We start from the raw sequence: 22,988 nt of genomic DNA, 5'->3' as shown, positions 1-22,988 counted from the left end.
GAATGTACGTTGTCCCATCATGGGCAGGCCTTTAAAAATAATTACGAATACACCTTGAAATTGTTGAAACGAAAGCAATTTAGCAAGTAAACGTATGGGCGTCTTTGGACTGGTTCAGAATATAAGAAAATGATCGGTCACAAGATAATATGTATTATCTATGTTTACTGTATCGATTAATAAAGAAGTGCAAATTGCAGGAATAATGTTTGCGATCGGGGTTTCCGAGACTCAGTTTTTAGTGCGGGGCAGGGCTGAGTGCGCTTTAGCTATGTTGCTGGAAAATCAGAAGATTTTCTCGGTGAAAGTCATGATTTTCGTAGTATGGTAAGATACAGCAATTAATTATTAAAATCTTTATTTAACGTAATTGTCAAGCAATTGTGCTACTATGTCTTCATAAATAAATAATATAGAGCACATGTGATGAATTGCAATCAATCAATCAAATTTTGAAAAATTTGTTGAGATTTTATGATAGGTCAGAAAAGTCGACGTGCGAAAAGAGTAGGGATATGAAAGAACTTTTACACCAACCAAGAAATATTTTATATCATATGTAACGTATCATATGTAATCTATATCATAATATATATATGAGTTCCTCATGTGCCACTGAGATTAAAACTATTATGTTCAATTTGATTATAAGAATCTTTATGACACGGTTTTGTGGATATAAACAGAGTTACAATATACTTAGTAGAATAAAGTAGGTAACAGATATGCCGAAAAAATCTTAAAAATTTGTGTATAGAAATTGTCTAAAAGTAACAGATAATTGTGTTAAGGGTGACAAAAATCTATGAAAATTTCTTGGTAATTTGAAAAAATTTCCATAAATCTTCAAAAAGTGTCTTAAAAAAACTCTAAAAATTAAAGTAATAAAAAATAATAATTTGTTAATACCTACTTAACGGAAAATATATCAAATTTTGAATTCGTCCTCAGAGACGGAGAATCCTATATAAAAATTAATATTTTGTTTAATTATTCATATGTGTGGGGCTTGCTAGCATTTATCCCAAGAGATACCACTCTTATATCTAATGCCGCCTAATGAAAAAGAACTACCTATTGACCTGAAAAATTAATACTTTATATGTGAGAATAGTTATTATTTATGATATGTAGTTTGAATTCAAAGAGGAAAGTTCCATTCTCACGCAGTTTGGACATTATTGAATTAATATTTTATACTTTGTACAATATGGTCAGTCAGCAAATAATATTTTTTTAATAACTTAAATTATTTAGCTCAAACAATTAATAATCGCTTGGTTTATTATCACCTTGAACAAATGGATTCAGCTTGATTTTAACCATTTATGCCTACTTATGTGTATAAGGAATACAGGGTGTCCCAAAAATATACCGACAAACTTTAACGGATGGTGGGGAATACACATTTCTTTTCTTTAATAAACATATTCCCGCAAAACAAAAAGAAAAGCATACATTTCTCATTTGAAGAACTCATCGATGTGCATCGATGGATTGGAAGAGGAAATCTTGCAACCAGGCCCGCGCGTTCTCCTGATCTCAACACCCTGGATTTATTTCTTCGCAGTTATCTCAAATTTCTAGTCTACGAAACGCTTATTCGTAACAAGGAAGATCTCTTAGCAAGAATAATGGCCAGTTGCTCACATCTAAGAGTCATTCCCGGAATATTCTATAGGATCCATGAGTCAATAAAGAGACGGTACAATCTTTGCATGGAAGCAAATGGCCAACATATTGAACAATTACTGTAAGCCATCGTTTTTTTACCGACCAAACCAAACAACATGAACAAAAAGTGATTGTAATGACCAAATCTTAGTATACCTTTTCTCTATTCAAACAGCCCATTTGCGGGTATATGTTTATTTAATAAAAAAAAGTTTGTATTAATGCCTTCCATCACCTTTCAAAAAATTTTTCGGTATATTTTCGCGCCATTCTGTATGTTAACTGTAAATATCAAAATATATTAGGAATATATTAAATTTCTGAGTGACTGAATCAGGTTAGAAATTTCACATATGTCTAACAAAATATGACATTTGCTAAATTTTTAAACAAAATCATCTGTCAAATTTAATCACTGTCAATGTCAATTATTTATACAAGGGAAAACATCTGAATTCCATACAGACTAAAGATTTTTGTTAAGTTGGAAAAACATTTATACAGGGTGTTTCCTAACTACGTGTAAAAAATTTAAAGACGTAATCCTCGACTGATTTTGAGTGAAAAATATCTAATAAACATATGTCCGCAAATGCCTTGTTTCCAAGATACAGGGTGTTGACTGAAAGACGTTGAAAAAGGTTTTAAAGGTTTCTAAAGGTTTGGTGGTATTTACTAACTTGTTTATTGTTAGTTTTTTTTGCTACTTCCACTACTATAAACAAGATAGTCAGTGTTATTTTGGTGTTTTACTCTCTAAAGTGAAAAAATTTAGTTCTGTGTCTCAAAAATCAGATTATACCTTATACCTATACGCGAGCACTTAAATGCAACTTTTCCAAATAAATGGATAGGCAGAGGTGTCCCAGAGCCTAACCAGTCGTGGCCAGCAAGGTCCCCGGATTGTAATCCTCTGGACTTCTACTTTTGTGGTGATCTGAAGAGACTTGTCTATGCTGTCCCAATAAACACTCTAGATCAACTTCAGGAACGTATAATTACCGGATGTGAAACGATACGCAACACATCAGGAGTTGTCGAGAGAGTGAGACAATCATTAACAAGAAGGATAGAAGCGTGCATTATGAGTAATGGTGGTCATTTTCAGCAATTCTTATAATTAATCATTAAAGCATTCCCCCAAAAAATTGTCTTTTCTAAAATTTAAACACCCAAATTGAGTCATTTTGGAAATAAAATCTCTTTTTCTTGTCACATTTCAACACCCTGTATCTTGGAAACACGGCATTTGCGGACATATGTTTATTAGACATTTTTGACTCAAAATCAGTCGAGGATTACGCCTTTAAATTTTTTACACGTAGTTAGGAAACACCCTGTATAATCAATTGTGATTTATTCACAAAGTTGTACAAAGTCAAAGTTTTGTAGATGTATTTTAAGAAGAGAGTTAATAACGAAAGACAAAACTGCAAGAACAAATATATCCCTAAATGCACTCAAAAATCGCTAAATACATCTAAAATTAACTTGTCAGTTTACGGTTAAAATAGTTTCCATTCGCACAAGTACACAGAAAGAGTTAAAATGCAGCTGAATCAATTTATTCAAGGTGATAGTAAACTAACCGAATGTTTATTATTTGCTCACTGGCGATATACCATAAATAATAAAATATTAATTTAATGGTGTTTAAAGTGAGTGAAAATAGGACTTCTCTCTTTACCTTCAATCTATGCAAAGAGTAAATATTCTCAAATATAGGTAGACGCATAATATTTGATAGATGAGTGGTATTTTTTGGAATGAGTGCTGTGAGGCCTCACATATATCAAGAGTTAAAAAAATATATATTTTTATTTCGGATTATTCGTCCCTGAAGGTTCATTCAGGACAATCAAATAATTTGATAGTTACACTCTGCAAAAGAAAGATGACAAATTTAAATTAATTTTTGCACTAAGCACCTAATGTTCGAGATTACTTGCTATTCTGAATAACTAAAAATCAGATTAACACAAAATTGCCTATTAAGGATAAACGAAACATTCACATTCTTAATTTCCGATTGTTAATTTGCATATTTATGAAATTGTAAATTTATGGGGTGACTATGCAAACCAAATGTCAGCCCAGAAAGCGACATTGAATCGTCATTCAAATTAATATGATTCTTATGCAAGATGTGCAGAATAGAGAGCACATCTTGGGGTTTTAATGTATAATATTAATAATATTTCTTAAATATGTAACATTTATGTTTACAAGCGAATATTTGTTCAAGGAATTGTTGAGCCATTAAAATTAGGGTCACCTTATTAAAATACATCAACATAATTAGCATTTGCTCATTTTTTAGAGACATATTTTGAAATGGAATGGTTAGGCATCAAACGATTTCGTACGTTATCGTTAAACTTAAGAATTCGTTTCATGTACGTAAGATTAAATAAATTTTATACTAAAACTTGGCAATTCTTTTTTTCTACAAAAAAACATGTTTTCACAGTTACTGGTATTACAATTCTTACAATACATATAACGGAATTCGTATATTAATTTACTTAATATTAAAGTTAACGTCGAAAGTATGCCAAATAAGGTAAAAGCGTGTTGAAATAAGCATCTCATAGAAAAAATACTGTAAAATCCCACAGATAAGAAAAGTTTGACAGAATTTAGTTTTTATTCAGGATTTCCCCTCCATTTAGGTCAACTGAAAATTTGACATATTTTCCATTAAATAGCTACTAATAAATAATTTTTTTTGGAAACTACTTAGATTCTTAGAGTTTTTTTTTAGAAATTTATTAAAACTTTAGAAAAATTCTTTCAGATTTTATGAAAATCTTCGTAGATTTCTGTAATTTTTTCACATTTATTAAAAATTCTAGATTTAACAAATTTTTACTATAAGATTCCCAAAATTCTTGTTATTCATTTCTATAATATCCATTCATCGTTAAAAAATGTAGTTTTAATAAAATGTAGGAACAGACGCAATATCTTTCATAGCAGAAGGTCCTGATACAATTCACTAAATATAAATTAAAGAATAATATACATAACCTTATAACATTTTCATTCATTAGTCATATGTTTACTATAAATATTAATTAAATCTTTAATATTATTTAAAAAAAGGTTCGTAGTTAATATATTCGCAAATAAAGACCAATTAAATTAAAAATTTAACATTCTGGGAAAACACCAAACCGAATTCTACTATTCAGATGGCATAAAATTAAGTTGAGATCTGTACTGAAAAATTCGCAGATCTGTAACTTTGCAAAATAGAATTTTAAATAGATAGAAAGAATGAAATTTTATTACTGGTCAGCTCAGGTTCGGTCACAGTTAGATTAAACATTGCAATTTCAACTTTATACTCTTTATATTCATAAGCATGCATGACTAAATCACGGTGAGAAAAATTCTGAGCAGTAGAGAGGACCCCAAGTGATTAGGATGTCTTAAAGATGGCGAGACATTTATTATACACACGTACTGGCTGGTGTAACTCGGTAACACCTCTTAAGCGGCAGGTGAAGGATTTATTTTCGAATCCTACACATGCCAAAGAGTATTTTTGTGCCTCCTTTCTCTTAAAATAAATAAATAACTAAATAATATATCCAATAATACACTAAATAGCGATAAAACAGATAAAATCTCCTAAAGTGCCCAAGATATCCGATAACTTGCTTAAAAGAGAGTCTATAGTTCTTTTTTATGTATTTTCGAAGCTTTCAGAAATTTTAGTTATCGGTAATTATTTAATATGATATAAACTAAGATAATTAACTCCTAACTTCATTTTTCTATAGAAAATATGTCTAAAAATAAGTATTCATTTGACCTAATTATAATCCCCCGAGGTCAAATTTTGAAAACAAATTAAATTAAATAAATTTCGAGATACCTAAGATTTATTTAATATGGTTCTTCTTTTATTATCTGTTTTCTACATTTTTAGATAAAGAAAAAAAATTATTAGTTACTTTACAAGGCTGGAAAGTAATGCTTTGAGCGGCGATACGATGCATTACAAGACAATTAAAATATTTTCGGATGCGTTATGTAGTATATTTGATTACGATCGACATTAGCTGATTTGTGCTTTATTTTATACTTTATATTTAGACATATCATACAGCTACTAACAAAGCCATTTTTCAAAGTTTAACAGTATTATTTTATAAACAAAGGGTTCGCAAAGCCAAATAACAGAGATCGGAAATTTTGTTTTCTGATCCCTTAGATTGGCTTTCTGGTCTTGATTGACAAAACGTTAGTTTCAGATAGGAAATGTCAACAGCAAATGCATATTTTCTGGCTAGATGTAAAAAGAAAACATTTTACGCTGATAATAATAAAACCGCTAGTTTCATAATACGCCATGAAATTTAATAAAGGTGTCAGGGTTTTGCTTAAAATTTTAGGAAATAATATAAACTATATACACAACTATTAAATAAAATTCTACATAGTGTTCGGGATGCCCTTACCAACGCCCCATTACGTGACTTAATAACACTTTGGATCAAAAAAAAGATCTAGGAAATTTATAAATTGTTCAATTCAGAGGGAAATTAATACAAGATTTTCTATATTAACGTTAGGGCAACTTAACAAACGAGAATGTATAAGATTGGACCCTGCGTTTTATTTCTCGAACCATCTAAAAGTAATTTACTTTGTTTAAGACTAAGTAAACACACAAAGTTCTTCTATTTGATAATAATTGGCCTTTCGCTCTACTTACTTAAATTATCTGAAGTTATTGGGGTAAAGTTAAGCTCGATATTACAATTGTGTAAAGGCCTTCCTACACCTAACTCCCCAGATCACTAACGAACTACCTATTTGATGACGATTTCCTAGAGTAAGCTTGTTTACGCAATACTTCCTAGATCTTAAATCTCGGTAAATTATGCTAGGCCTATATCTACTGTTACTAATTTCCATAAATATCCACTAATTTTTTGGCTTCCAATTACCCTTTGTATTCAAGTAAATAGCAATACTAACGAACCCATTAATCAAATGTTTGAATTGATGAAAAATGTTTAATTATCATTAGCAGAGGTAATCAAAAAGGTAAATAATTGCCAAAATCAGAAGTGATTGAAATGAAATGCACTTTTCCGTCTTTGAATAATTCATTAGGGAAGCACGAGCTAGGGTCGGCGGCTCCTTTAATAAACTTGGCCTCTGGCCGTTTTGATGATTTTTATTTGTAGTGTATATACAAACACTCGTATTTGTTTAACAATTTATTATCCAAATGGAGAGTTACGTAATTTTGTCTAATCCGAACATATTAAAGGTGGACGAATTCATTTGCTTACGATGAAACGAGGTGATGAATTTTAGTAGATTTTAATATCCTTAAAATGTTAATTCAACCTTGGCAATAGGATGTCCTGCTCCAAGTGGGGAGAGCATATAAATACATTTCATTATCACATTTTCTTCACAGAATCATTCCGATCGCTTCATAATGCAGATTATTTTGGTAAGAACTGGTGTTACTTAAGCTATGTGCCAATTGCTGATAGGTAAAAAATTTTTCTCAAAATGACTACTTTCCTATAGGTGGCCCTTTTCGCGGGCTTAGTTTGTGCTGATGTAAGCCATCTAAATAACCAGCTTTACCATAAAAGTGTCGTACCAGAAACGAATCCCATATCAAGCTATGAAGTTCCGCTGTCTTCGATATTAGGAACTGGAGGGCAAAGCCTTGCATATAGCACTTCTGGATCTGCTCAGTTTCCTCTGCCAAGTGTTTCCGGACCTCAAGTTAATTTCGTAAGCTCCACTCAGTCTCCTGCCGGAGTTGTGGTACAAAGTTACAGTGATTATGTAAATTCTGTGCCGGGTCTTGGATATTCAACCTATCAAGTGTCTACCCCCACTCCAGTTGCAGGAGTGTCTAGTTTTGAAGTGTCTACGCCTGCACCTAGTGTCTATAGTTCTGAATTCCAAGGTACATCAACACCAAGCAACCTTCTACAGTATCCGCAATCACTCAACAGCTACCAGTTTGTCTCTTCTTTAAATCAGCCAAAACTCGGTTTAAATTCTTTGGGAACATTATCTTCAACTCTCAACAACGATGCGAATGTTAATTCTCAAGTAAGTATATCGTCAAATGCCGAGATAGGCCTGCAACAAGGAACACGCCAAACTAGTGGAGGGAGCATTAATGAAGCATTTGGAGTTGTAACAGATGTATCTGATGAAAGTCAAGAGCCTGAAGTTACCAAACAGTTGTATTTCTTTGCTGCACCCGAAGACGACGAGGAAGAACAAGAAATTGAAGCTAAAATCGATCTTCCTCGTAGCGCAGAAAAGAAGGCATACAAAATCATCTTCATCAAAGCACCCACTCACCGCAGTAAGACTACAATTACAGTACCGGTGGCACCTCCATTGGAACAGAAGACTTTGGTTTACGTTTTGGTTAAGAAGCCTGAAATTCATCCAACTCTTCGCTTCCAACAATCTGCTTCCAGCACTGAAGCGCCCAAACCTGAAGTATTCTTCATTAAATACAAAACCCCGCAAGAAGCTGAAGCTGCAGTGGCTGAAATTCAAAGCAAATATGGTGCAAGTGGTCAAATTATTTCTAATCTTCAAGCTGGTACCAAAGTTACTTCAAACGAACCACAAAATGGGTTTCCATCCACTGTTTCACCTTTAAATATTGGCAGAGCTCTTAATGCGAAACTCAATAGTATGGTCGAGTCGTCTACCCCAACTTTGATAAATTTAGACAATAAAATATCTGAGAACGTTGATCAAGCAGCACCTGAAGTACGCCATCAAGACAATGTACCGGTCTCATTCGTCAGAGACTTTTCGGCCCCCTATTCTGTTACACCCATAACAATTGGAAAATCCTCTTTTAATTCTTTGAATGTTTTTGGAGGTGGAGTTGCTCCTGCTAGTGAAGAAGGAAGTCTAACCAACCAGACAGACACTGCCTTTCAAAGCAATGAATCAGCGGAATCTGAAGGACAAGTAGAAGCTAGCACCGCTGTTCCTTCAGACTCTGAAGCGACAACTACAATAAATCAAGTTTACCCCAACTTCATTGAACAGAGAATAGCTGAAAGTAATAATCAAGACGTGCAAGCAGTAGGTTTTTCTGCTTATGGACTTCCAAAATACCAGAAATAAATGATCACAGACGAGAGATAAAATGAAAATCACACGAATCAAAGACGACAATTTTTAAGATGTATACACTATCACATAACGCTCCCATTAATCTACAACACTTAATGTATTTGTTCATAATTAGCGTTTTATTATTTTTTAATTAATCGTAATACTCAAAGTTCCGTGTAAGATGATGATATAATTTGTAAGCGTGAACAGACTAATAAAAAATGGAATGAAACATCTGGTTTATTGAAACGTTTTTTGACTCCTTGTAAATAATTATGTTTACGATATAAATTCTGATTGACAAGTAACGTATTCACTAATTCCAATCGGAAATACCCTTACAGAATAAAGATAGAATGGAAATGAAATGAAAAAAAATCCTCGTCACCTATTTTCAAAAAGAGAAAAATAATACTTTTATAGATTTATTTGCTATTCAACCCCTTTCATGCTGATACGAGTCAGATACATATTCAATTTTGATAATTTTCCTATGTCGGAACCCCAATCATACTGGGAACTCAGGACACGGTTCAAGTTAGTTTACAATATTTGACAATCTTGAGAGAAATTCGCGAAATTGCTTCAAAATTTTGAAGAAAATTCGAATATCAGAGTAATCCAATTTGGCGAGAAATCCTAAAATCAACTTAGCTCCTCACACATTCATAAAAAAGTTACATCAGTTCATGTTATTTGGAATTTCCAGTGAAAGCCAAACGAGAAAGACGATGAGTTTGGATTGGTGGGTGCATAAGTTTAGATAAAAGTTCTTGTTCGAAGTTTGTTAAATGATTGAAAGACATTTCGGAAACCTATTTAACAGAAAGAGCCAAGGTAACGACGGTTTTCAATATACGGGATGTTCTACTTAAGAAACGATTTCACGGATCTTGAAGACTGTAAGAGATGCAAAGTTGGTTGGATGGGGAAAAAACTGTGTATTTCCGAGACTAAAAATGCTGTTGTAATCGTTTCGACGAGCTATACAAGACACTGTAAATCACTTGACAAAAATTTGTAAACATTCCGAAGTGCAGCTTTACTTTGGTCCTTAATTTTTGCAGTGTTTTGGTATCGTAAATGACGATTCGAAAAAAATTATTTTTCATAGTTCGCCAACCATAACTAGGGTATGGTCGGTCATTATAGGACCCATATGAGTCTAATGATATTATAAACATCACATCGAAAATCTCGACATTTTTTCGAAAAATATCTATGTGGGGTCGGTACTAATTTTTTTGTCATTTTTCAAACAATGAACCGCGATAACTAGGTCAGACGTAGGGCAATTGCCTTCAAAATTGCTCTAATTAAAATATGAAAACCCCAGCGGAGATTTAAAAAAAATACGAAGTTTTGGTTAAATATTATTATTTTTGCTCGACTTTGTTTAAAAATATAATTAAAATTGATTGACACAATACATGAAGATGTAACGTAGATCTTCAACGTTTTATTAAAATTTCAGGATAAGCATCGCGCGATTTTGTACAACGTCCTAATTTAGTTTTTTGATCTATTTCGAACACTAAAAGATATACATATATGACAATATCGGTGAAGTGGACCACTATGTATATGTCCGTGTAATCGTAAAACTTAATTAATTTAAATACTTCGTAGTCAGAGTACTACCTTAATTACGCAAGCAGAAACAGTATTCGCCTTATAAGACAAAAAACCATTTATGAGTCACATCAATTACCTATACTTATGTATTCCCTGTGATAAAAAATATTTCACAGTTTTGTACATGAGGTTGTATTGACCTTTAATTAGTGAAGGAAATATTAATGTGTCTGAGATGAATAGTCCCATGCGACATTTAAATTATTTATTCGTTCGAATAGGTACCTAAATGACATAACAGAAAATCCAATACCCAAAAAAGAGTAACTTATAATGATTAAAAATCATTCTAAATTGATATTCAAATGTTGTGCCCGAGACAGTTTAATTTGTTGAAATCGTCAAAAATTTGTTTTTAAGAACAAAATGTTCTACCTAAATGACCTTAAAGACGACTCCCCAATATTTGATTTAAATTGATTTGCATAATTATTATTGCGTAATATTACTATGAACGAATTTATACGATTAGATAAATTAATATGCCAAAGAAGTTAGTTTGCATACTGATTACAAACAGTCATAATGCCTTTACTTTTGGTAAAAATAGCTTTAGAGTAGAAAAAATAAAGTGAAAGTCAAAATTGAGCACGTGAAATATTTTAATACGTTATACAGGGTGTCTCTAAAAGATCTGTACAAAATTCTACCACAGATTTCTGAGGTCAAAACATGACGATTTAACCCAATTTACCTTAGTCCAAAAGTGGACGGTTTTCGAAATACAGGGCGTCAAAGTGAAAACAAAAAAAGCAAAAAAATTAATTTCATGGTTGGTAATGCTGCTATCTACACAAAATGTCGTATCGGGCGGTTTTTGGGGATAAGAAATCAGAATCCGTTTATATTTTCAATGCACAATGTAGAAGCCGTTGTCAGCGCTCGATAAACCCTCTTTAAAAGGGTATAATTTTTTCATCACCCGGTATAAAATTTATTTATGACTAAACTTGTGTTTTCCTACATTTTTTAAGGAAAAAAGGTCTCTTGTTAAAAATCTCTACGAGGCTTCCTTCTTGAGATATTTGAAGCTTAAAGTTCGCTGCATGTCTTGAACAATAATTTTAATGTACTACATATCTATTCTTACAGTTGGATCGAAAAAAATCAAAACTTAAAAATAGTCTTCAATTCTTATCTTTTTATTTAAATCTTCATGTTTTTATTTGTGCATACCAATTTTTTGTTACTTATTCTGCTTAAATGAAATTGGACTTACTCGTACCTATTATGAGTAGTATAGGTGTTGTGGATTATTAAAGTTGCTTCAAAGTTGTGTGTAATTTTTCAAGTTTTGTGCAAGTTCAATTTTTAAAATGGCCGAAATTTACACAAATGTAGAAATGACAAATATGTTATTAGTTTATGGATTTTGTCAAGAAAATGGTCGCTAAAGCGTTAGGGTGTACAACGAAAGGTTTCCAAATCGACGCATACCAAACCACCAAACATTTGGTGCCATCGAGAGGCGACTTCGCGAAACCGGCAGCTTTATTCCTGTAACTGCTAATTATGGACGGGAACGTAGGACAAGGGTTCCTGAAATTGAAGAAGAAATGATGAATAGAAAGATGGATAGGTAGAGGAAATGATGCTCCGGTACCATGGCCACCGCGCTCACCGGATTTAACTCCGATGGATTATTTTTTATGGGGGACTCTAAAGTCCATGATATACTTCACGGCCATAAATAGTGAAGAGGAACTATGGGGACGAATTCAAAATGCAGTAAACATTTTAAAGAACGACGAAGAATTGACGAATAGAGTACATTTTAATTTCTTGCGTCGGATTAATCTTTGTATGCAAGTCAATGGTGGTCATTTCCAACATCTACTAAAAGTATAATTTTTTCGTGTTTATGTTTGGTATCTATGTTTTCAAGTAATTTGTAACCTATTTTTAAGTTTTGATTTTTTTCGATCCAACTGTAAGAATAGATATGTAGTACATTAAAATTGTTGTTCGAGACATGCAGCGAACTTTAAGCTTCAAATATCTCAAGAAGGAAACTTCGTAGAGATTTTTAACAAGAGACCTTTTTTTCTTCAAAAATGTAGGAAAACACAAGTTTAGTCGTAAATAAATTTTATACCGGGTGATGAAAAAGTTATGCCCTTTTAAAGAGAGTTCATCGAGCGCTGACAACGCCCTCTACATTGTGCATCGAAAATGTAAACGGATTCTGATTTCTTATCCCCAAAAACCGCCCGATACGACATTTTCTGTAGATAGCAGCATTACCAACAAAGAAATGAATTTTTTTGCTTTTTTTTGTTTCCACTTTGACGCCCTGTATTTCGAAAACCGTCTACTTTGGACTAAGGTAAATTAGGTTAAATCGTCATGTTTTGACCTCAGAAATCTGTGGTAGAATTTTGTACACACCTTTTAGAGACACCCTGTAGATTGTTAAAATCGGCACTGACATTGTTCAAAATCCATATATTAAATTAAACAAAACATCTTAATTTGTATATTAAATTTAAACGCAAAAGTCCCTACGTTATGCATTAATAATGTCCCTACTGAGGCGAAAGATTAAATTTACCGGACTCTACCCAGGACTAAAGATGTTGGGCTTTTTCTGGATCAACAGGCGCCACTTCCAGATAAAATATATAAAAAGGTGGCCGATTGACCCACAAAGCGTGCATGTGGACCACTGAGATTTATTAATGCGAAATTTGTAACGAGCCATACTTGAAAATGCAACCAACATAAAAATATATATTGTAAAAATCTTTTCTTAGATATACGAGCACTCAAATATTTACATAAAACGGTTACAATTCGCGTGTATCGAGAGCTGGTTCGATTATGCTGAAGTTGTCTGTATGGGGGTGAGTAAAAAGGCCCCTTCTTCATGGTATAATGAGTATTAGTTGATTGCAATTATTTATTGTCGCCTAATATTGCTGCATTTGATGGAACATTAAGATTCGAAAGCGAAACGTCAAATTTTATTTGGTTTGCGAAAAATCAGAAAAGCTCAAAATCTGTGAAAGCAGCTTTTGGAAAATAAAAACAAAACTGATGGTAAAACTACAAAAAAAATGTGTTTTTTTTTTATTTTACTAATATTTTAGACCTGCACAATGACGTTTGAACCCCGTGTATTTCCATAAAGAAGCAATTTTCGAGCGTTATTAATATAGCGAGTTGTCATCGCTTTTTGATGCAGATAAATTTTGGATTGAAGGCTGTTAACTTCTGAGACACATTTTTTTTTTACGAATATATCCAGTAATTCAGTAATTCCAGCAATATTTCTAATATTCGAGTAATCAGAATGGTGACATTGTTATAAAATGGGTTTGCAAAATTCCATTGTCGAGTCTTAATTTTATGACACCACGTATAACACTAATAAAATTTTTGTACCGCGTGACCTATTTTGTAGCATTTAGGCAAGACCTAAAAATCGATGATACATAAAACAAATTTTCCATTGAATGTCTGTGAATTTAAATTTGTTCCGAAATTAGATTTTCTCAAATACAACACTCACATTTTCTCACAGCGATCGTTACCAACGTGCGTTCTTATTAAATGTATGATATTTACGACAAATATTTTTTGTAATAAAGTGTAAATATTTTTGTAATAAAGTTCAGTAAATGTACTAATCAGAATAGACGCGTACCAGAGCAAGCCATCAGATAAACAAAGGATGTTCGATTATTCTATGTTGTTATTACTGTTGCTAAATATGTCTTGAATTATCGCTTTTCATTGACAGGACGTGTTTTTATGTTAATTTTCCAAAACATGTCACTAGTTTTACCACATACTAGTTTTATCACAAACATACACTAATTTTACCAAATCAACTGTCAAGTTAAATTTGCTGTTTTAATTAAATTCATTTAATAAATTTAACCAACCTATTTTTTTTTTAAGAAATCCATTAAATATGAAACGGAAACTAAAAATGCCAAATATCTGAAATTTAAGAAATTTCAAACAGTTAATATACTTTTTGCTGGCCCGAACCTGAACCGAAATTGACGAAACTTGACCCGACCTGGCCAAAGCAGGTGCCAACAGGCACAACAAGAGGCCACGAAATTGATTCCGAAATACATATTACATGAATTAGAACTCCTTCATCAACTCGTTCCTTCTTATCAAACATTCTGAGATGCCTATCAATTTCATTGTTATGTCGACACAAAGATTTGATATGTATTTAACATCTCGTACGATAATATTTTAATGACAAAAAACATTATTCAGTACTTCAAATAATGAACGTTTAATTATAGATGACTTCTGGTAAATCATCAAAGTTTAAGAATATGTGTGGGAAAAATTCAAGCAAACAATTTAATCATAATTTTATTAATTTTTGAAAATTTATCTAAACTTCTTTTAAGACCAAATTATTGATGGACTGTTCTTCCATAAGTTTTACTACAGTATAACATTGATCACTCCAATGATTCAACTATGGTATAGCAAGACGTAAACTTCTCGACTCATGTTGATGTTATTCTTACAGTTAGGTGCAGAACTGAGTCAATACTTAGAAAATTCGTATTAATGGTGGCATAAACAAAATATCTAACAAGTATTCAAAGGAAGGCTTTTATTTTCAAAAAGTACATTAACATTAACATTAAAACCATACAAAACATTTGCCGAAAATAAATGAGGTACATCAAATAATCCTAAATAACGTTGGTTCAGTTTTGCTCCACTAATATTAACATTGAACACTTTGGTCGACATTGACACTAATATTTGGTCCAGAGACCTTTAACTTTTTTAACAGCTAGTAGACGTCTTGGCAAGCTTTTTGTTAGTGTTTCACAGAAATCAGGTGGAATTTGGTCCCATACTTCTTCTATTCTCTCCCATAAAACTTTAAGTGAAGATGGTGGCGAATCGTAGTCGTTGACCAGATGATATTTCACGTAAGCCCATAAATTCTCAATGGGATTTAGGTCGGGACTTTGTGCCGGCCACTGCAAAACCTGAAATTTTTGGGTACCCAACCATTCCTTCACAGATTTTGCGGTATGCTTGGGGTCGTTGTCTTGTTGGAAAATTACTTTGCTAATGGGATAAGGCATATTATTAACAGTATCTATTAGGTGATCATTTAAAATGGCTTTATAGATGTGCTGGTTCATTATCCCATCTATTTTCTTCAATGGTCCAACCCCATATCTCGACATACAGCCCCAAGCTTTAATATTTCCTCCCCCATGTTTCACCGTCAGAATGAAATCTTTTAGTTTCATGGATTCTCCCTCTAGTTTCCAGCTCCAATGTCGACCATCTGTTGCATATCTGTTAACTTTAGTTTCATCAGACCAAATAACCTTCATCCAATCCTTCTCGGTCCATGCCTCATATCTTTTTACAAAATCTAGTCGTGCCCTAATATTCTTCTTAGAAAGTAGGGGTTTCTTCTTCTTCTCCACAGCAACAAATTTGGACTGATGTAAAGCTCGTTGGACTGTCCATTTGCTCACCGATTTCTCAGTATCCCCTCGCAGCAACACGGCTGCTTTGGAGGCCGAAGAGGCTTCACCACTGCCCAAATATCTAATTACTCTTCTAGTATCTTGCGCAGACATCTTTTTTGGTTGGCCACCTTTATTTATTTTTAAGGAAATTTTGCACTTATTTTTTACCCTTTGTACTGTGGATTGACTTATATTTAATTGAAATGCGATTTCCCGTGTGGATCTTCTATCAATCAGTGATTTTTCAATTAATTTTCTTTGAAACTTTGAAATCGGCTTCATTGTTTAAAGATTTTGAATTATGATGTATATTAACGGAGGATATGCGATTAAATTCCACCTGATTTCTGTGAAACACTAACAAAAAGCATGCCAAGACGTCTACTAGCTGTTAAGAAAGCTAAAGGTCTCTGGACCAAATATTAGTGTCAATGTCGACCAAAGTGTTCAATGTTAATATTAGTGGAGCAAAACTGAACCAACGTTATTTAGGATTATTTGATGTACCTCATTTATTTTCGGCAAATGTTTTGTATGGTTTTAATGTTAATGTTAATGTACTTTTTGAAAATAAAAGCCTTCCTTTGAATACTTGTTAGATATTTTGTTTATGCCACCATTAATACGAATTTTCTAAGTATTGACTCAGTTCTGCACCTAACTGTATATGCAACAACATCGGAATCGGTGTAAAAGGCAGAGATCATTACACGCTCAATATCTATATTAAAAAAAATGTTTAAAATCTCAGATGTAAGTTCTGACTGTATTAAGAACGGCTCAAAATTTTCAACTACAAAATATGCATTATTCGAGTTCATTTTGCGGAAGTCAGAACGGTGTCAAACTGAATTTAGCTCATGAGTAAAAGATAGGAAAAATTAATGTAAAATCTCAGGTCTAAGTTTTGCCATTGACGACAAATATGTTGATTTTTGAAGGGATTTACAGAAAATCAATCGTTGAATTGGCTTCTGGATTTCAATTTGTAACGGAAGATTGCTACTAAATCAATGAGGAAATTATTCGGACGATAATTTTTATTTTTTAGGTTTTGTTTTCTTCCATTCATACCAGCTGCTCTGCTGCCAGAGACTGAAACTAGCTGTAAAAAACATGGAAACGTACTATATTGCTGCAACTCCGTGCCAAGAAACCAGACTTTTACAGATATTAAAAATTTATACATATCGAATCTTCAAACAGAAACGTTAAATTTCAACGTCTTCGCAGATATCTTTCCGAAGCTCAGTGTACTCAGTATAAGTGGAACAAACACAACGAAGTTGAAAAATATTCTATTACCACAGACTTCATTTGATATTAAGGTAGATGTGCAAAGTGGACCTAATTTGTTGATCAGGGCTTCAGTTCACACTTGAAAATATACTTTAAGATGTGTTGCTCATATACATATGTAGGTTCAAATTTTTGACATTTCTTGCACCCTGTAACTCAGCAAAATTTAAAAAAATTTTGAACTGTCACTAGAATAAATAATATCGAGTGACCAAGTTGACCAGTGAATTTTTTTTATGATTATAAACTTTCTCAAACTATGACTTAGAAATTTATGTTTGTAAGAGCAACCCAACTTAAAATGCTTTTTTCTAGCTATTTATAAAATCCGGACTACCCTGTATTAATGCATTTGTTTTACCTGTAGATCGGTATGTTTATGAGCTCCTAAACGTATTATCTACTTATCAGTTCGTGAGATCTGAACCATGAAGATATTTTTGTTGAATTGAGCATGAACATTAAAGATAATTGTTTAAAAGAATATTCGTTGCTGTTAAAAATGTTTTCGCTTGTAAAAGAAACAAAAATGAAACTCAAAAAAATTTAGAAAAGAATTCAAAAATAAAATATGAATAAAAAGGGAAAAAAACGTAGTCTCATACATGAAATGACCTCATAACCCCGAAAATGTCAAAATAAATTAAGCCACAAAATGCTAAATTGTGTTTATCCAAAAATTTCCAAAAACAAAGACTTGAAAAATATTGGAGTTTTTAATTTTTTTTCAGGAACTACACCTATCAAATTTAAATATAGAAAATCTATGGAAAAATTTCACCACCTACTTTCCTTCCTTACAAATATTGAATCTGACGAAAAATAGTATAAGTGAATTTCCCAATTCTACATTCAATGGACTACACGAAGTATATTTATCTGGTAAGCCATTAATGTAAGGTGCATATACATACATATGTACAATGAGCTTGAGTACGAAATTTCGGTGCCTCTACAGGGTGGGCCACGAGTAACGCTTCGGAATTTCATGACAAAGCCAAGAGATTTTTTAACTCTTTCTTTTTTGAGGTGGTTACAGACTAACTAGAGCTACATTTTAAAATTATTTTAAAAGTATACAGAGTGTCCCAAACACATGTAATTGATCAAAGTTGCATTTTTTTAATGGGATCCCCTGTATATTATATAATTTTTGAATTCAACCATTAAAATAAAATTAAGTTGTGTTAAAGTTTATGGTATCTAACTCTAGCAGTTTTTGAAATAATTCAGTTTTTGTCAAGATGCAAGATAATTTTCAACAACCAATCTCTCATTCAATATTTAAGTTTTTAAAACAAAATTTTAATAGGAAGCCATCAAGGGACCAAATTTTGTACTGTAAGTTTCAAAAAGTCGGCGAATTGTACAGGGTGTTCTAAAAATAGCGCCAAATTCGTTCAACTTTTAACTGTTAATAACTTTTTTAAATTAAATGGGACATCCGGTATGTTATGTTACTGTTAGATGCCAAATTTAGTTATCTATCGAATATCATTAGGGTTCCCTATGCCTAGCTACACTCATTTTCGCAAAAAACATACATTTTTATAAAAATATCTAAATCCCCAATTTTAACATTATGCCATATGAAATTGCTAAGATATCCGTGCAATTTTGACATTAAGTTACATTGCCATCTTGTTTAGGTCTGTCATATTTAGTTAAAAGTGATTTGTTTATTTGAAGTGTTAAAAAAATTTAATTCGAAAGATGTTTTCCTATTCGATACCAAAACGAATAGACATGATTATGGTGATAGGAGAATGCCAGCAAAATTGCCTTTTGGCATCGAGAGTTTATGCCCAAAAGTATCTGGATCGAAGACATCCAAATAGACGGGTATTTGGTATTTTTACCTCTATTACGTCACAAATGCTGGAAAATGTGAGAAAATCTTTTGAAGAAAGAAACAAAATATGCATAGAAGAAAATGGTCATCATGTAGAACACCTGATATAATTTTTTTTTATTATACTTAGTTTTCTGCTTTTTGTTAATATTATTAAAATTATGATATACAAATATACGCAAGTTAATAATTAAATTGCATGGATATCTTGGCAATTTCATATGGCATAATGTTAAAATTGGGGATTTAGATATTTTTATAAAAATGTATGTTTTTTGCGAAAATGAGTAGAGCTAGGCATAGGAAACCCTAATGATATTTGATAGATAAGTAAATTTAGCATCTAACAGTAACACAACATACCGAGTGTCCCATTTAAATTAAAAAAGTTATTAACAGTTAAAAGTTGAAAGAATTTGGCGCTATTTTTAGAACACCCTGTACAATTCGCCGACTTTTTGAAACTTACAGTACAAAATTTGGTCCCTTGATGGCTTCCTATTAAAATTTTGTTTTAAAAACTTAAATATGGAATGAGAGATTGGTTGTTGAAAATTATCTTGCATCTTGACAAAAACTGAATTATTTCAAAAACTGCTAGAGTTAGATACCATAAACTTTAACACAACTTAATTTTATTTTAATGGTTGAATTCAAAAATTATATAATATACAGGGGATCCCATTAAAAAAATGCAACTTTGATCAATTACATGTGTTTGGGACACTCTGTATACTTTAAAAATAATTTTAAAATGTAGCTCTAGTTAGTCTGTAACCACCTCAAAAAAGAAACAGTTAAAAAATCTCTTGGCTTTGTCATGAAATTCCGAGGCGTTACTCGTGGCCCACCCTTATAAGTTATTCAGAGATATCCCATTTTTATTTGTTTTTCAATTCTAATCATTAATGTATATTTTAACCTAATTTCCATAGGGATGAACATATGACGTTTCAATGAGACAATGTAGTGTCTAGTAATTTGTTAAAAAAATGTAATGTAATGAATAAATCGACTATCCCTTTCAATGTAACATGAAACTTCAACAAAATCAGTACCTAGGAGGAGTTTTTCATAATCATTTGCTTATTAAAATTAAATTTTCTTCGAAACATTAATTTACAAATTAATTCGAGTTTTAGTTTTTATCGTGAATGATAAATGAATGATTTCAGATAACCAGTGGAATTGTTCGAAAAACATAGAATGGATATTGGAGCTCAATAAGACAATATTTAAAGATTTGGATTCTTTACGTTGTTTTAAAATGCCCCATAAAAATAAACCAGTAATGGCGATAGCACAATTTAAATTGGTAAGTTTCGATATCATTAATACCTGTAAAAAATATCCATTTTTTCAAATTTCAACTACTCCATACTCACAATTTTGATATTAATCCACGATATTTACGAAATGCAGCTTATAAAATCACTATTTATTAACCGCTCAAACCACAAATTTTTCTATTTATGTACATTATTTGTAGTGACTGTTCATATAAAACTTCATTGGCACTAAAGACCTATTTAGCCGATGGCGATTTTTCGAAATTTATAATTTTTGTTTAATCAATTGACTCCCTGAGGTCATTATTTTTTAACTAATCAAGCAAATTTTACTATTTATTCACTATGCCGAGAGTGTTACTCACACCGAACGGCATTGGCGCAGATCATTTAATGGGTCAATCATAAATTTTTGAAAAATGCTCAAACTGCAATAAGGAATCTTATTGGCCTGTTTACACAACGCAGGCACTTAATAGAATGTTGATCTATTTTTTGTTTTTAAAGAAAAAATTAATGAACGCTTTTATTTTGTAACTGATGTAGGCTGATATTTTACGAGTAAACTTCGTTTTTTTTTTATTTTTGTAAATGAGAAATTACAAATATTAGTATTATTCTATAATATTGATTTCATATATAAAATAGTGAAAGTTCTGCTAATGAATTTTTTCTTTCTAGGAAATACGAAAAACTTGCACTCCAAATTGTTCCTGTAATCTCATCAAGTGCATTACTGACATGGATACGGACGAACTAGAGCCGATTATAGAAGTAAATTGTTCTTACAGAGGACTGACTACACTTCCCACCACTTTCCCAGCGAAAACGAAGATATTACATATGGAAGGAAATTTTCTTACAGACTTAGCTCCTCTAAAACAAAATTTAATTTATAGGTAAAATTTAAGCCAAAATTTTATAAGTAAATGTTAATTATCTGAGTAAAAAAAATGAAGAAGTGCTTCTATTATAGAGACCTATTGGACATATATCTTGACAGTAACCTAATTTCTGACATCAATACATTGGAGGGATCATACTGGCTTACGCATTTCAGAGTTTTTTCATTAACTCACAACCAATTAAGTCAGGTAAATGGTACCTTAAATGCGTGTTTTCTGAGTAAAATATGAATGAATTTCGTGTAAAAATATACATAGACAAAAGTACACAATATTCTGAGGTGATTTAATTTTTAAGAAAGAAAACCGCAAAATAATGAATACTTAATTCTTTAAGTTTTCAAGAGACTTCTCTAACTAGAACCTTCTTTTCTTTCTTTTCTCTTTCAGTTGCCTGCATATGCTATAGACAATGCTTTACAACATAATAGCAACATGCCGAATGCTGTTAGACTTACCCTTGGAGGTAACCCCTGGAGGTGCGATTGTCTTTTCGCTCCTAGATTTAAGGTAGGTAAGTTCAACACAACCAGCTAATACACCGTTTATTATTAAAAGTGTTACATAAAATTGTGACGTATTTTTATATATTGTGATTTTCAGGAAATGCTTCAGAAGTACTCGCCCCAAATCAGCGACCTGTCGAATATAAAATGTGCCGAGGACTCGGAACATCCTTTAGTTCCTGTAAGTGGTGCGCAAAGCATAATAGTAGCGCACACAGTATGGTTAAAATTCTAAAAATAGAAAAAATGCTTAATGTCCTTTTGACGCTGACTTCGGATTACAGTTCGATATCGGAGACTTTTCAGTAATTGTTTTTATCATTACGAAAAAGAACTATGCCCCAACAGCTAATCTCCATAATACCATAAAGATCCAAGAGAATCGCAAATTTATATGTAGCAAATATACATATAATCGATATTTTAACATTATTAATATTTTTTTAGAATTTCCATACATATTTCTCATTTTTCACATTGCTATAACGTTATTTCAGGTAATTGACATCTCTAGAGGAGCAGTTTGTCACTCCCCATCCGAGTATAATATACAGGAAGCTTTGGATCTGCTGAATGGGGTACTAGGGTGCTTGATATTCATTGTGCTGGGCAAACTGGCATATGACTACTATTATTTTAAGAAAACTGGAAGACTACCGTGGATTATTACCAAAATACCATAATGTTACAGCTCATTTTGAGGAAAAATCTTCTCGTTAACTTTAATGGCAAACATTTTTAAATCATGGGAGAAAGGTACCTATGGTTAAAGTATAAAATACGATGTTTGCACTTCAACCATGGCTAATTTCTGGCACGTTCTCGTATTTTTCTACTGATGAGTCGAAGTGCGGAATTTCCGAGATATCTGCTCTGAAGATTTGAACTAAACGTAGTTACGTTTTTTCGATTCTGAATTTTCTTTAGTTTTATTTAGTAAACATTTTGGAGCATTGAAAATGCATTTTGAGGCACCTTTACTGCAAAGGCACTGTCAAAATCGCGAAACAGATGTATGTTATAATATTTAAAGTTATAATACAAGACGTGTAAGGACGTTCATCGTTGCTTGGCTGTCTGAGTAAGTTTTAATTGAGCTGCATTTCTAGATCTCGTATTCATGCTTTTTTAGCATGAAAAATTGTGGTGAAATGTATTGAGACTAAATGTGGCACAAGAATGTAATTGTTATAATAATATATTGCTAAAAAAGT

The 22,988-nt window shown here is 32.2% G+C and overlaps 2 protein-coding genes across 4 annotated transcripts; both read left to right on the top strand.

The window, feature by feature from the left end:
* The first annotated feature begins 54 nt into the window (after positions 1 to 54).
* On the top strand, positions 55 to 22,974 carry swi2 (Protein singed wings 2). 3 transcript variants are annotated; one of them, XM_066281356.1, is made up of 9 exons: positions 58 to 327; positions 16,975 to 17,251; positions 17,954 to 18,104; positions 20,250 to 20,389; positions 21,045 to 21,262; positions 21,340 to 21,457; positions 21,659 to 21,782; positions 21,872 to 21,955; positions 22,272 to 22,402. In XM_066281356.1, exons 1-9 carry the CDS (start codon positions 161 to 163, stop codon positions 22,277 to 22,279), a joined length of 1,287 nt encoding a protein of 428 aa, XP_066137453.1. In that variant the 5' UTR covers positions 58 to 160; the 3' UTR covers positions 22,280 to 22,402. The 3 variants fall into 3 exon arrangements, with proteins under 3 accessions (XP_066137452.1, XP_066137453.1, XP_066137451.1); XM_066281354.1 differs by having other exon boundaries at positions 60 to 327; positions 21,659 to 21,778; positions 22,272 to 22,974; XM_066281355.1 differs by lacking the exon at positions 22,272 to 22,402 and having other exon boundaries at positions 55 to 327; positions 21,872 to 22,264.
* Positions 7,095 to 9,047, top strand: LOC136351017 (uncharacterized). Its single transcript, XM_066303246.1, has 2 exons — positions 7,095 to 7,153; positions 7,234 to 9,047. Exons 1-2 carry the CDS (start codon positions 7,139 to 7,141, stop codon positions 8,818 to 8,820), a joined length of 1,602 nt encoding a protein of 533 aa, XP_066159343.1. The 5' UTR covers positions 7,095 to 7,138; the 3' UTR covers positions 8,821 to 9,047.
* Positions 22,975 to 22,988: the final 14 nt, after the last annotated feature.

Source organism: Euwallacea fornicatus, chromosome 4 (genome assembly GCF_040115645.1).
Source record: "Euwallacea fornicatus isolate EFF26 chromosome 4, ASM4011564v1, whole genome shotgun sequence".
Lineage (NCBI taxonomy): Eukaryota > Metazoa > Arthropoda > Insecta > Coleoptera > Curculionidae > Euwallacea > Euwallacea fornicatus.
This window is presented reverse-complemented; position numbering and strand designations above follow the sequence as displayed.